This window comes from Electrophorus electricus, chromosome 3 (assembly GCF_013358815.1).
Source record: "Electrophorus electricus isolate fEleEle1 chromosome 3, fEleEle1.pri, whole genome shotgun sequence".
Taxonomy (NCBI): Eukaryota; Metazoa; Chordata; class Actinopteri; order Gymnotiformes; family Gymnotidae; genus Electrophorus; species Electrophorus electricus.
The window spans coordinates 21,879,419-21,895,310 of record NC_049537.1 but is presented as its reverse complement, the minus strand read 5'-3'; the positions used below and the strand labels follow the sequence as shown (position 1 = coordinate 21,895,310).

Below are 15,892 nucleotides of genomic sequence, written 5' to 3'. Positions count from 1 at the left end.
AACGCTGGGACTTCTGCTCCATCCCTCGCTGCAGTGAGCTCTACTTTTCTCCTACTCACTCATCACAGTCTGTGAGTGCACAGACCCGCAAAGAGACAAAAACATAAAGTTACTATTTGCTGTTACTGTGTTGAGAAGTTGTGTATTATTCACAAATTTTCACTGTTTTGATATAGCATAAGCTTCACAATTTTAAAGTCTGCAGGAGTTCATTCATCCTCACACTAGATATTAAGTCAGCACCAAGGGTGTTTGCTTTGTCTCATTACCTCAGCCATTCATCTTTACATTCAGATGAACAAAAAAGACTCAGCATGAATTGTATACTGTAAATGTGCCTGTTTTTTCTTGTAGTTTCTGAGTGGCCAAGCACTGTGCCAAAGCTGAGCTGTGCTACAGGAGATGGTAGTTCATATAGAGGCACTGTTGCTGTGACAGCGTCAGGGAAAACCTGTCAGATCTGGGCATCTCAGTACCCTCATATACATTCTAGAACACCAGAAAAATACCCATGCAAGTAAGCAACGATGTGTGATATGCGCATAAGTTGATGAAAGCATTTACAGTGGAGTCTTTGCTTTCTTATATGTCAGTCTCATGCATGTTATTCTTCAACCAAACCTCTAAGATGCACTTTTACCTTAAAATTTATCTTTTTGCACATGTGGACTACATGCACTGTTAAATCTGTGCATATTTCAGAGGCCTTGAGAAGAATTACTGCCGAAACCCTGACAATGAGAGGAAACCTTGGTGTTACACGACTGACCCAGAGACCCGCTGGGAGTACTGCACTGTGCCCATCTGTGATGCCATCCCACATACTGGTCAACTTCTCATTAAATCAGAAGGAACTTACTCATCATGTATTCATATGTCTCTACCTTTTGGGGATGTATATGTATGTCATGAGTACAATAGAGCTGATATAATGTTATTGTGTTTTTAGAGGAGCCAATTATCACTCCAGCTGAAGACTGTTATGAAAGAGATGGGAGCTCATATCGTGGAGTCATGTCAGAGACCATCAGTGGGAAGAAATGCCAATTATGGACTTCCATGGAACCTCATGCACATCAGAAGACACCTCAGAAATTTCCCAATGCGTAAGAGGAGAAAGAGCGTCTAAATGGCATAAACCATGTGGCATTCCTTCACAGACATTGTCTAAAATATAAACAGATTACTGTATATGCCTTCTTCTGGAAGTTAATAACAACACTGGTGCTAGTTAAAAGTTCAAAATCAATTAATAGTATGGTTGGAAATGACCCTATTCTGATTACCTGAAGAGTTGCAGCTTTACATTCTGGTGATTTCAAATTTAAATTTCCATGTGTGTATATGTTTCTCCACCAATATGCAGAGACCTGAGACGAAACCTATGCAGGAACCCTGATGGAGACCGTGCTCCTTGGTGTTACACCACAGATCCCTCCGTGCGCTGGGAGTACTGTAAGATAGAGCGCTGCAGCAGTCAGCTCCCCTTTTTCCACCCAAAGCCCACTCAGTCTGCATCCAAAGCCTTAGCCCCATCACCAACTGCTGCTCGTCCCATCACTGTACCCACGCCAGTCACAGGTCTGCCATCATGCAGTCAAGCACATCACTTGCTGTTCACTGTGGTGTTGACCAGGAGACTTTTGCTACTAGTTCTTGTCTAAATGCTTTAAATTTCTTATTCTGTTTATAATCTGATTTGAAGATTGTATGGTTGGTAGTGGAGAAAGCTACAGAGGTCCTACATCAAAGACTGTAATGGGTGTGACCTGTCAAGCCTGGAGTTCCATGATCCCCCACCAGCATTCTACTTTCACCCCTGTGACACATCCAGACAAGGGTCTGGAGTCCAATGTAGGTCCCTTAGCACATTCACATAGTATATGTAGTTGACACTGAATTGTGATTGACTAGACTCTCAAGCACTTTTCTAATGTCAATTTTAATGGATAGCAATGCAGAAATCCTGATAATGATGTAAATGGACCTTGGTGTTACACTACGGATCCTTATAAGAAATGGGACTACTGTCAGATTCCAGACTGTGGTACGAACTTTCACTGTTGCCTAAAGCTGAAAGAGTGCTGTTTGCTGCACTGATGTCATGGGTTTCATATCTGCCTCACCATAATGGCTGGTTTTAAATGCAAGAGATTTTCTTTGTAAACAGATGGCATGAAGTGTGGACAACCAGTAACAAAACCAAAACAATGCCTTGCCCGGATTGTTGGAGGATGCGTCTCTAAAGTTTATTCCTGGCCTTGGCAAGTCAGTTTAAGAACCAGGTACTGCAGCCCTCCCTGTGTCTGTGTGAGTCGATGTATGATTGCAAACTATATTCATGTCTGCAGAGTGACAGCATTTCAGTGCCTTCCTGTGTTTCATAGCTCTGGAATTCATTTCTGTGGAGGAGCTTTAGTTGATGCTCAGTGGGTCCTGACAGCAGCACACTGCCTTGAGAGGTGAGAGACAGGTGGTCTATAAATGTCCATAAACTTAACCATTCAACTTGCATTGGGGATCTCATCCACAATACGATAAATTTCTTTGTGGTGACATTTTACCAACAATCCTTAACACATACTTTCTGCAGATCTACGAGTCCATCTGCATACAAAGTATACCTAGGAATTCACACAGAGAGTGCCAGTGAGCCATCCAAGCAGGTCCGAGAGCTGGAGAAAATTATTATGGGCTCAACACATATTGCACTTCTCAAGCTTGACAGGTGAGGAAGTGTCTTTTGTTGGTTCATAGGGTGGCCAGTCTATTTTGAGTTTAACACTCACTGAAAACCAGATAGCATCTCCTTTTGCACATGTTGTTTTGCCTGATTGTTCAAATCACTATTTTATGGAATTGTATTGGATTAGTTACTGGAATTTCATAACAAAGAACGTTGGTGACTGCATCTTTAATGTAGGCATTATATTCTGGTTCTCTGAGCCTTGTTACAGGTAGGTAGGCTACAGCCTTGCACAGTCTACACATAGACACTACAAATTTGCATAAGATGTGTTTGGCTGTTTTATATACATTTTTGGAACATTTCTACCTTTATCTGGCATTGACTTTTAATGGTTTAGCCTTGTGTCTTTTTTATTTAGTTTGTCTTGTGCTTTAGCTTCAAATCAAAACAAAACAAAAAAGAGATCATCTCAAATCAAGCAATATTTTGCATTAAATATAAATTGCTCTGACAAATTGTTCTGTGGTAGAGGGTAGCCTATCTCACATCGTTCAACTGCATCTCCACAGGAACCATCAGATTTAAAATCTAAAATGTTTGTCCCTTTTGCTCATAATTTGTGTATTAGTCACATACAAAGGCAAAGATGCCCACCGTACCTGCTGAATCTTTCCTAGGTGCTACAAAGATCAGGCTGCCAACTGCTGGGTGTGAAAAGCTTCTAGAATTTACAGTCATTTTAATACATCATCGGGGTATTAGCACTATACTACATCTCATTGCAACTTCCATTGGCTGGTATAGGCTCACCCCATGCCCTGTTTGAGATGCAGTTGCAGTTTTAAAGGGTTATTTAAAGAAGCCAACATGAATTACAGGTGCATGTGTTAATGAGCAGGTTCACGAACATTAATCTAACATTTGTCACACTCAAATGGAACATTTCAATTTCTGTCTAGATTGCTTAATGCATCATATCTTTATTAAATATTTGCTACGTACCTAGAAAAACAGTTCCACATACCTCAAATAAAGACTTCTCTCCTTTCAGGCCAGCAATTATAAATGATAAGGTGTTGCCTGTATGCTTGCCGGAGAAAGATTACATTGTGCCAAGTGGGACAGAATGCTATATTACAGGATGGGGGAATACAGACGGTATGTTTCTAGCATAACAAATATACATTTACAAATATACATATACAAATATGCATAACAAAATGCTCCAGAAGCATTTTACTTAAGACCTAATAATATTTGCTGTAGGTGGTTTTCAACTGCCTTCCAATTGAATCTGTGCACTGCACATTTTTATTGTTTTCTTTCAGGGCCTGTGACTAATGGTTTCATGTATCAAAGTAGAATTAAGATGTTGACTCTCTCCACGTTTCTATGCTTATCTGTTTTCTATGAGCTGGTGAAAAAGGTATTCTAAAGGAGACTGGCTTCCCTATCATTGAAAACAAAATATGTAACAGCAGATTCTACTTAAACAACCAGGTAAAAGAACATGAGATGTGTGCAGGAGACACTGAGGGAGGAACTTATAGCTGTCAGGTAACAAAAATTGCTTCATACCTCTAATATATTTTATCGTTAAAAAAAAAAAAACTTTCTGATTGACATAAAGCTCAATTCCTTGATCAATTAAAAATACACCAACTTGTGTTAAATGTAATGATACAGTAGCAGGTACACATGGCAGTTACATGTGTGTCTTGTATTACTGCTGCTTCATGCTACTCTACTCTTATTACTTTCTCATTTTTATTCTAAGATGGAAAGTGGAGGTCCTCTTGTGTGCGTCTCAGAGAATAGCTTCATTCTTCAAGGATTAACCACACTGAGACTTGACTGTACCCATGCCATAAAGCCTGGCATATATGCCCGTGTTTCCAAATTTGTGGACTGGATTGAGGGACAGATGAAAGCAAATGCTTAGTCGCACAGCTCAGTCACAGACATGTAATGAGTTTGGTGTATACATGGAGTGGTAATCTAGACATTCATTGTTAAACTTTTTTTGTCTACGTTTTTCTCATAGTCCAAGTTGGATTAATTTTTTGATTGGTATTAATGTTACAAACCCAACCTTACCTACATAATAATAAGGCTACTGTTGTCTAGAAAAAATTAAATACACTGGCCAGCTCGTAATGTGACTGCTATCCCTACATGACATAAGAATGTGAAAGTAAGTTTATTGTATGTTTATGCATTTGACTACCCTGTCCCAGTGGCCTGTACTTCCGGTCGCCAGAGAGGGCCAGCACCACTACTTTTCTCGTTACCTGGGGAATCTGATCAGTTTTAGTTACAAATTTTCTAATTTGTGGCGGTAAAACAATAGAAAAATATGATCACTAGGAACAGAACTTCAGATGCACTCAGAAGAAAAGATACAAGTCCACATGTCTCCAAACATGCCATAGTCTCGTTTTTTTGTTGTTGTTGTTCCTTTTCTTTCATTTATGGCTCACAGGGTAATCAAATTATGATACCCAGGTAAGTGACATCTGGAGTTCCCTGATTAAGTCAGTCTCTATCTCTAACCATGAGCCTATTCTAAATTCCTAACAATCACTGACTTGAGCCAATTCTAACCTCCTAACAATTACTAGGTATAACATTGTTAGAATTTTTAGTGAATTTCACAATAAAGGTCATGGGTTCAACTCATATTCAACTCATAGCCCATATACTATCATACTGGTAAATATGTAAGTCATTCTGGACAAGTCATTCTGGTCAAGAGCATCTGCCAAATGCTGAAAATGTATATCATCACTAAGAATGATGATAGTGCTTTGGTTTTCTCATTAGGAGTCTTTACGATTGGGTCCTGTAAAGCTGCTTTGATACACTATCTATTAGCAAAAGCTGTGTATAAATAAAATTGAATTGAACTGAAAACATTTGTGGCCTGAAACATGGTCTACTCCGATATATGAATGCTTGCTCTGTAAGATTATTACTAGACAACAGAGGAGGTTACATTAATCCCACTAGCATCCACATCTTAGTTGTCTCAGAGACACCAAAATGGCCAGACCTACTGGTATTCCTTTTCCATGTTGTGGGATGTTTTTAGAATGTGATCATTTTCGATTGGTTATGACAATGATTCTGCGATTTGGTAAAGATAAAACCACAAGGATTCTGAGACCTGTTAAAAGTTCGTTAGAGCAGAGTTAGGGCCAAAGAGGAACATTAGTACCTAAAGAGATCTGAAGAGATCATTCCTCGTATGTGTCTGTGGTGGCAAGTGTGTTGTTTCTTTCTTTCTCTCCTGCTCTTTTGTTTGCTTTCTCTCTTTGCTCAATCTGTTATTATGCTGTTATTATGGTGTAATTACAATCGTACAATGAGTCATTACAAAGCATAATTACATAGTAATTCGGTAATGTTATTACAATGCATTATTACATAGTTATTACACTGTGTCATTACAATGATTTATACATTAGCATATTACAGAGCATTACAACACAAACTTATTACAATGCATTACTACAGTGTGTTATTACAGTATTATTACAATGTATTACATAACAATTACACATATTACAATAGGTTATTACATAGTAATGACAATGGTAGTGCAATGTTATTACATTGTTATTACAATGTGTTATTGCACTGTTATTACATACGCATTACATGATAGTACAATGTTATATTATTACAATGTATTATTACAATGTTATTACATATGCTAGTGCAATGTTATTACATAGTAATTGCATTATGCTGGTGCAATGCATTACTTATAGTAATTGTAATTACATTGTTATTACAATACATTATTAAACTATTACATTGTATAAATACAATGCATTATTTTAATGTTATTACATTGTGATGATTGTAGCTGCATGTTGCTACATTATTATTGTTATTACAATGTGTCATTACATTTTACTGCATTGTTATTACCTTGCACATGCAGAGCATGTCTTGCATGCCCTTCCTCTATGCCAGTGGGCAGTGTTAGTATCTTCCTCATTTAGGTGAGTAACAATGTTCTGTAGTAAGAGATATTCAGATGTAGAGATATTCAAGTTCTTCACTTTGCAAGAGCCAATGAAGAACTTCTGTCCAAAACATACTTCTTTTCTGGAAACTTTGTGTACTTTTGGAATATCTCTACATCTATATGCAGACATTGGCATTCTCGTTCTATGGGCAGTGCTCTGCCAATGAATGAATTAAGTTATATTTATATAGCACCTTTCAAGGAGCCCAAGGTTACTTTACAATTAACACACACACCTTTTGCATCCAGTCAGACTCCAGCGAGAAGCACCAGCCAATTGCACGCAGCGTACTCAGAACAAGAACCCCCAGCCCCCTGGGGGACTGAATCAAGTGCAGGGGGAGGAGAGAGGGCAACACTGGCAACACTGGTCGTGTTACCCCTAATCCCTCAGGGAGAAAAAAGGTCTGAGAAAGTCATCACAAAATGTGCGGAACCACTTAAGGGCAAGGGAAGAACCACTGACAACTTTCAACAGAGTGCTGAAATGCAACAAAACTCTGCTTGGCACTATCAATATTTAGACAGGGAATTCCTCCTCCAGCAAAAAATGCCAAGAGATGCAATAATTCTATTATCAGTGTTACTAGCCTGATTCTAATAGTGAGGTGAGAGAAACCTATGTACCTGTCCTTTATTTGTGTTTCCTTCATGTGATTTGCTAGAATGATGGTACAATAGTGGACGGTTCTTGCTGATATTGGCACGTCTTTTGTTTTTTTGATTATCTTGTCTAAAATTGGGAAGCCATTGAACAGTTCTTTGGCCACAACAACAAGGAATGTTTTGGTATACCCACCATCTGTGAAGGACTTCCCTTTCCTCATGATTGTCAAAGTGATAGCAAATCTATCCAAGCTACCATCACCAGCATGGAGTTGCTGCTGACCAGCCCAGTACTTTCCGCTGGAGCTCTGCATACTTTTTTCCTACTCTTTTTTTCCTGCTCTTCCCAACTGGACATTTTGATGCAAATATGTCAAAGTTCTGCTTTCTTTTTCGCCGTTTCATTACTGCAGTCCCAGCTCTCTCAACAAAGGCAAACTCCTCTGTTCACACAACCTGGAACACACAGTAACCTTCTTTTGGACATGTTTTTATTCAATCTTAGGGTACAAATAAACTAGTTAGCTAGGTTAATTGACAACAAGGAGGGAGATCTGTAATTTTATTTAAAGTTGCCCTGACAACTTTCGGTGCCAACTGAGGTTAAGATAGATCAGATTAATGAAATAATTGAGAAATGTAATGTAACGTGCTGGCCCGAGTGCTGAAGGGCGTGGAGCGGAACGCACAGACTCTCTTGGCAAGGACGAACATTTAATTACATGAAACAAAACACAAAAGTGGCACTTACATACTATACAAACAACAGACAGACACACTAAACACTAACGATATTTAACACTTAACACGATCAAGACAACCAGTTATGACAGTTATGTTTTACAAGCAAATAACACACTACATTAACTTCTACAAGTACATTAACAATGACCAACACCCTGCAAACAAGGACATGGGTTTATATACATAAAGACAAGACAGGATGCAGGTGTGGCCACAAACAAATACCCTCCCACTTCACATGCCAGGCCAAACCATGTGACTCGCGGGAGGTGAGCGTTCCGTGACATGTAAGTACTGTCATAAAGGTTTTATGCTGAACTGAAACAACAGCATTATTGCTAGCTGCTTATTTATTGTATTTAAAATCTGATCTCAAATTGGCCTGTGAATAATATGCAGTCAGCAAAAGAATCTTATACAGCTTGCAAAGCATAGTTTCCTGAGCCCCTTCTTTACACACTAGACTGCTGAGAAGTTTTAAATGTGAACTTCACATTTGGATCACGTGAAATGTGGGCTACAATACTCTTGTTTCTTCAGATAGCTATAACACTCTGCATCATACTACAAATAGTGGTTTTACAGAACAGTATCTTCTAGATAAACTGCTCACAATACTGAAGATAACAACCTAGATAAACAGACATATTGTCAGATGGACCAACCTGTCATATAGCTAACATTTAACAAAGTACTCTGTGAATATTTATTTTTATACATATCTGCGTTTGAAAGGTCTCATATGTAAATCCAACATTATACTGATAAGGGTACGATTACAACAGAAGATAACTCTTTTGAGTACATTTCCATCCCCAATTTCCGATCGAGATGTGTTTGAATACTCCATGAACATGAAATTATTGGGTAAATTCACTCGGGGATATAGAATGCAGCACAACCCACATTTCATATGTTCTTCCACACATTTCACACAATTGCATATTTCCACCAGAGAGGTTGCCAAGTCCCCAAACTTACATAGTGCAGCTTTAAACAGGAATGAATAAATAGGGTCTGAGTATTTTTAGAATATATATTTTTAAAAATCAGATCAATATTATATAGTCACTATATGTTGGGTATTTCATCAAAAGACAAACCACAGAATCAATAAATGTAATCTCAGAATAGAATGTTCCAGAAAGAAAATAACAATGTATAAAAATTCCATGTGTTGAAAATAAATGTGTTGTCAAATACAAACATAAAATTTAAAATTTGATAAGTGGGACATCCTAAACTAATAAGGACAAACCTTGTACTTTCTTCTCAAAACTTGACACAAAACAAAGCTAGCAACTTGTTGCAAATGTGACATTTCTGTTTATTAGTCACATTACATCAACAAAGACTTCATGAGCTCCTGGAATAGGCACTTTATGCCAATACAAAGTCTATTAAATGTACCTATTGACATGTTTTAGTGCATACATTGTTGTAGTAGTGAAAAGTGGTGATTCCTGATTGGAGCTAATTTACAAAGTACTAACAGATTTAACTGTACCTTCCTAAAAAACGAGTAAATCGTTACTTCTCTCTCTGAGCAGAAATGCCATACTCAGACAGTCACACTCTCTTTGTTAGTTGCCACATCTGAGTGCAACAGAGTCTCCATCTGATGACTCTTCACGGTGTCTTCTTTGTTTCTGGGGCACAAATGGACAAACACAGCAACAATTACATTTTATTCTCATTGTTATGTAAAAAGAGCACTAGTCTGCTAATCCATAAGTGGTTGAATAAAACAATGTACCTGTTCGGGTGTTCAATGTCGTCAATGGTTTCGGGAAGAGGTACACCTCTAGTTTCAGGCAGCAGGAGCACCAATGCCCCAGCAACAAATGCCAGAGCTCCTGTCAGAGTCATCCAGTCAGCTATCCAATCACCACTTAGGACACCGTCCCACTGTACTGGGCATGAGAAACTAAATGCTCTCCTTACTAGTGTGATCTAATATATTCAGGGGTGATTTATCTGAGTGGATAATTTATACATTGTCCAAACAGCTACTACATGATTACGTCTGTGCAACAATGACTGAAATAGAGGCTTTTATGACATTTCTACTAACCAAAAATGATGAGTGGCAGCTCTAACCAGATGACAGCCAGCCTATAAAGCAGGAATGGAGCTACAATTCCTCCAACATCACACAGAGTGGAGCATACAGATACACCCAAATTCCTGTAGGAACACAGTGGACAGTATGAGAATTACTGCCACAGGTTATTCTTAAAATATGACAAGTATTATTTGTCATTTTAGAACCCAGTGCAGCAACCAGTTTAATATTGTTACATGTAGTATAATATGTAACATGAAATGGACCATTTTGCAATACATTCCTCTTGGATTTTAGGGTGTACTTACCTGATGAAGGTGGGATACAATTCAGTGTTTACAAACACCACCATTTCAAAGGCCAGAGTGATACCCAGTCTACCAATACAAGCCACTGCTGTCTTGAACCAGAACATATCTGCATGGAAAATCTGAACATTAAAATTGTAGGGGGAATAAAAACGTTCAAAATGGTACACAGATGTGTTTACTATATTGCATTTTCTTGGAACCTTTACTAATGTTGCAGCTTCAGAAACACCCAGAAGAGTTACGATGACCTGTGTTGGTCTGTGACTAACACAACACTTCCAGCTAATTTGTAGCAAGCTTTGAAGTGTTTATTGTGCATAGCTCTGCATTGCAAAAAAAAAACAAAAACGGTTTGTATATAAAGATCAAGGCTGCCTTTAAATTTGGAGCTAAATGAACCTCAAATTCTAGTTTAACAGATCAATAATCTGTGTTGTGTTAAGGCAGTCCATACATTTACTTTAAATTAAAACAAATTGTTTTTACAGTGTAATCCTACACCTTTAAAAGGAATGCTTTCACTCCTGTTGAAAACATACTCTCCGGAATGAAAGCTGCTATAAGACATGCAGCTCCAGACACTATATTGGCCGTTGCGAATGGGAGCCGTCGCCCAATGCGGTCAATGGTGCAGAGGATGAGAATAGCAGCAGGGAACTCCACTATTCCGGAGATGAGGAAGTCAACGTAGACGTTTCCTCCAAGGATTCCCAGACGCATAACCAGACCCTGATAAACCACAGCACTAGTAAACCTGCAGGAAAGGACACATCTGATAAAGAGGTCTGTATGTTGGACATCACTTGTGTAATGTAGTTATCAGGCTTACCAGTTGAAACTGAGGATGAGTGTATGTTTTCTTATGTTAGGAGTCCTAATTAAGTCCATGAAAGAGGCAGCAATGGATTCTGAATCATCTTTGAGTGTCTGTGAGATGAACACAGTTTTACTGTCAATAAAAAGGTTTTGGTCATATTCATTTATTTAATGTTTAAAGCTGTCCAGTACAGATTTTGCAGAGCAGGATATACTAAAAAAGAAGAATAGCTCAGAACATAATCTTTCATACAAGCTCTGCTGAAGAAAATAGTTTCTGACAATATAATATGACAATGCTTAACTTTACTAAATAGTTTTAGGAACCATTTTAGCTCATTTGCCTTACAAAGAATAGAAAGAATGTCCTATTGAGCAGATTAAACTGAAATATTATGAATACACAGCTGCAGTATGAGAACACCTCTATGTTCTTGGAGAGTGTCTTCTTATTCTCTTTAGCTATTGCCTTAGTTATCTCTACAGCTCTGCTGGAATTTCTCTGGGAGAGAAGCCACCTTGGCGACTCGGGGACAAACCTGAGATGCACAATATTAAAAAAAAAGAGTAAAAAGTTAAACAATTAGTGACTCAAAAACTCCAAACCAAGTAAGACTGCACAGGAGCATCAGGGCCTCACCAGAAGTATGACAGAAAGAAGAAGTAGGGCACTGTGATGGCCACCTGCAGCCAGCGCCAGCTGGATATCAGGTAAGCAACGAGAGGCAGTAGGAGGATGCCTAAACTGAAGAACATCTGAAAGACCACCCCCGCTGTCCGTCTGTACTCCACGCCTACCACCTCTGTGACTGAGAGTGGACAGATGGGCCAAGATCAAGAACCTACAGCCATGGGAGTGAACGTAATATTGCACCAAGTGCTAACTTATTGTGAGTAAAGGAGCAAACTGCAACAAACTGTGCTGAGCAAAGTGGCAAACAAAGTGCCGTACGTGACAAACGCCACCTATTATCGCTGTTTGGTGCTCTAGAAAATGATGTACACATACAAATAAAGCCACTATGGGCAGTGGTAGCTCAGTGGTCAAGGTACTTGACTTGTAATCGGCATTGGAAGGTTGCTGGGTCAAGCCTCACTGCTGCCAAGTTACCACTGTTGGGCCCCTGAGCAACGCCCTTAACCCTCAATTGGACAAGTTGTATTCAGTCATAATTGTAAGTCGCTTTGGATAAAAGCATCAGCTAAATGCCGTAAAGGTAAATACGCATATAAAACACTCCTCGCGTACAATGCATTTAATAATAAGTAAATAAAGTAAATTTTTTATGTTTAAAAGACGGACACTCATGGGGCATGGGCAACCAACACTGGAAAAAAAAAACTAAGCTGTATAATCATAAACAGGCATAAACCAGCCACGTATTTAGGGAGTCTAATGGAGAACAACCTTTTTAAATACAGCCGTTAGCTATTAAAAGGCAGGCAGTGTGGGGTTAAGAAATCTAGAAAAAACTGCCACTTGTGTAGCTTATTTCTAATGTCAGTGGTTCAAATGAAGTCTAGCATGCTTTCTTACTCAATACATATGCTACCATCCAACCTCCCTTAACCCCAAAGCCGTATAGGGTTCTGAAAACCAGCAGGGCAATGTAGTTAGGGGATATCGCCACTAGAATTCCTGTAATTCCATTTAGAAGGCAGGACATCAGGAAACTCATTTTTCTACCAAACCTAGATGAGGAGAACAATGAAACAGCATTTATTACACATACATTTCAAAAATACAATTTATTCATTTACTTATACATATAAAAATATACTTTACATGTCTTATTTCATTCTGTGAACACAGTTGTTTCCTTGATAGTTTTACTATAATGTTTTGCTAAATGTATTAACATACCACCAATTTTATGTTAAAGACTGAATTAAGGGAACAATATATAAGAAAAGCATGCATATAACAGGCACTGGAATTATTATTATTTTTGTAATGTTCATGTAGCGTAAACTACTGTTCAATTAGATAACATAACCACCAGGATTCAGTAAGAGTGTCAGAAGTTAGTCATACCTATCAGCTAGGTATCCGGTCGCAATACTGCCAATTAAGAAGCCAACACTAAGTGTGGCTTGGAACATATCTGCCAACCAGGCATCTGTGCACACCAGGTCAAACTGAAACACATTATTCCCATGTTACAGAACAAAAGGTTTGCTTTTGTCCATCGCCCCTGCATTCACTTACTGCTACTCTAGAATTCAATAGTGCTTCCCTTGATTAAAGCAAAAGTTTTCAACTGCTCTGTACTTTCCATGCTCAAGCACACCTGATCAATGCAAAAATAATGTTGAGCAGGATATGTTGGGGGGGGGGGGGAGAATACAGCTATGTAGCAATGCAATAGGACCTCACAACTAGAGCTGAAACCCCTTGCAAAAAAGTAGTGTTTGGAACGTTTGTATCCATAAGCCCTTCCTTACCTCTGTGACAAAGGACTCCCTGCCTTCATAGTCGTACTCCCAGCCATCCTTGCAGACAGTTATGGGCAGTACGGTATGCTGGTTGTCACCCAGGTCATCACAGGTGAGGGCAGTGGCATTCCAGTCCACTTCATACTTCTCACACTGGCTGTGAACGGTGCCAGTAGAGGTGTTGAGTAAGGGCACGGTGACCATGCGCAGCTCCCGTGGGGTCCAATCACAGCGCTCCTGAAGCGGCTTCACCCCTGGATCATGGCACCAGTGGTCCGGGGTGAAGCCCTGGAACACAATACCTACGTAGATGCCAGGGAAGGGGATAGACACCAGACACAGCAGGCCGAAGATCCGCTTCTGGAACTTGCCAAAGCTGCCGGCTTCTTCTAGGATGTCGTCAAAAGTGGCCATGACGGAAGCTCTGTGTGTGGTGGTGTCGAGTCTGGTTGCCTGGTCAGCAGTGGGGTATTTACACTTATCCGAGTGCAGAGTCCAGAAGTGAGATTGACCCTCGAACTAGCTGCATGGAGATTGACTAATGATACAGTTAAAACAGCATCATGTTATTCTTTAATAGAGTAGACTTTGAATGACAGAAAGGTTATGCATTGCATCTTCCAGTAGTTGCTTAATAGATCTTTTTTTTTAAATCAGTGCAGTCCTTTCCTGCAAAATTCATGAAGGTCACAAGAAAGCTCAGTCTTCCAAATGAGTTAGGTTTTTAGGTTTTTCTTGCAAGCTTTAAAAGTGTTGGAAAAAACCATTGTTAAAAAAAAAAGATTATTGACTCAGCTGCAAAAAAGAACAAGGTGATATGAAATTCTTCTTGAGGACACAGCTCTTTTATGTAAACATCTGGAGCTTTAAAAAGACTCACACCAGTAAACAAGCAGAAAAGGTCACACACCCAGAGAACAAGAGGAGAGACTTAACACATCAAAACTAAACTAAATAATGTACTAAATAAAGTTCGTGGAGAGGCACACTGCATTCTGGGGGTCCTCACCATGCTCCTCTCTGCTCTCCGGACTGGCCTACCCAAATCCAGTGGCCGATGCCACAATATGTTTACATGTGGTTTTTTGCAGGCTTATTTGTTGCCTACCAAAAATTCTAAGCTTTTGTTCAAGTCAAATTTACAATGGAAATATTGATATTAAACAATTATAAGATGAATAGCCCATTATTTGCTTCATTAAGCCAAAATATATAAACTGACTTTTGTAAAGAAAAATTTTGAAACACATTATATTGCATAAATTTCATGACCTGTAGGAATCTTGCAAATGTCCTTAATTTTGTTCCTGTTGTGGTGCCTGGTGCCAACCAGAGGATGGGCTCCCCGTTTGTCTTGGTTCCTCTCAAGGTTCCTTCCTCATGCCCTTAGGGAGGTCCTCCTTGCCACTGTTGCCTTTGGCTTGCTTACTCGGGGCTCATCAAGCTGCATTGTGATAAAAGCTTAATAAATTAATTTGACTTTGACTTTAGAGACCTTTAAATTAGAAACAAGAAATGTTTTCCAGTGAAGTGTACACTTACGTGAATGTTGAGAAACTGGTGGCACAGGCCATTTTGTGCTCGAGTTGGGGTCAGAAAGGTCTATTGGGAGCTGGGATTGTGAGAACATGTAGGAAGTACCTGCATGGAGAAAGACTACTTTAACAAAGCTAGCTAAAAGGATTATAGTTGGTAAGATGGCAGGACCATAACTACTATAGAGACACTTCCCTACAAATGGCACATTGATTATGGTATATTCTTAGGATGTTGCATGTTAAAGTCAATACCTAATCATATTGGATAAATAATGAGCAAAAAGCTAAGGGTTTAAAGAGGTCCATGACCAAGGTCCTGTTAACCTTGATTAATGTAAAACCTTTTGTGACTACAGGACTCAAATCACTTCAGCAAATCTTAACCCTTAACTCCTTTCGTGTGCGTGGATATTGGAAGAAACATGCTGTAATTAAACATTGCTTTTGCACTGCATCTCACAAGGAACTCTTGTGAAGTCCATATGTAGCAATGCTGGATGGACGGATGGCCGCATGAGGAACGCACAGAACGTGTGACGTGCAGGGCTGCAATCTACGGCAGAGATAGAAGTGTGATGGAGACCACCACCCGAAGGCGAAGGTAGTGTGAATGAGAGAGTGCCCTTCTGTGTTCTGGCTTCTGTGCTAGTG

The 15,892-nt window shown here is 39.2% G+C and overlaps 1 protein-coding gene across 2 annotated transcripts; it reads right to left on the bottom strand.

The window, feature by feature from the left end:
• Nucleotides 1–8,048: 8,048 nt before the first annotated feature.
• Nucleotides 8,049–14,469, bottom strand: slc22a2 (solute carrier family 22 member 2). Of its 2 annotated transcripts, none has more exons than XM_026998191.2 (11): nt 13,713–14,469; nt 13,303–13,406; nt 12,805–12,959; nt 11,908–12,076; nt 11,692–11,806; nt 11,281–11,378; nt 10,953–11,205; nt 10,449–10,570; nt 10,150–10,262; nt 9,832–9,931; nt 8,049–9,724 (listed from the first exon to the last, which is right to left on the bottom strand). In XM_026998191.2, exons 1-11 carry the CDS (start codon nt 14,115–14,117, stop codon nt 9,637–9,639), a joined length of 1,722 nt encoding a protein of 573 aa, XP_026853992.1. In that variant the 5' UTR covers nt 14,118–14,469; the 3' UTR covers nt 8,049–9,636. The 2 variants fall into 2 exon arrangements, with proteins under 2 accessions (XP_026853992.1, XP_026854002.1); XM_026998201.2 differs by having other exon boundaries at nt 10,449–10,557; nt 10,991–11,205; nt 13,713–14,458.
• Between the last annotated feature and the right edge of the window lie 1,423 nt (nt 14,470–15,892).

What these genes read in the sequence shown, in the direction of transcription:
- slc22a2 (XM_026998191.2), bottom strand. Translation starts at nt 14,117, where the DNA reads ATGGCCACTTTTGACGACATCCTAGAAGAAGCCGGCAGCTTTGGCAAG. An exon ending in GATGGTAGCATATGTATTGA is followed by an intron (nt 12,077 to 12,804) that starts GTAAGAAAGCAT and finishes GTCCACTCTCAG; the next exon opens with TCACAGAGGTGGTAGGCGTG. An exon ending in TGAAAGCATTCCTTTTAAAG is followed by an intron (nt 10,571 to 10,952) that starts GTGTAGGATTAC and finishes TTTAATGTTCAG; the next exon opens with ATTTTCCATGCAGATATGTT.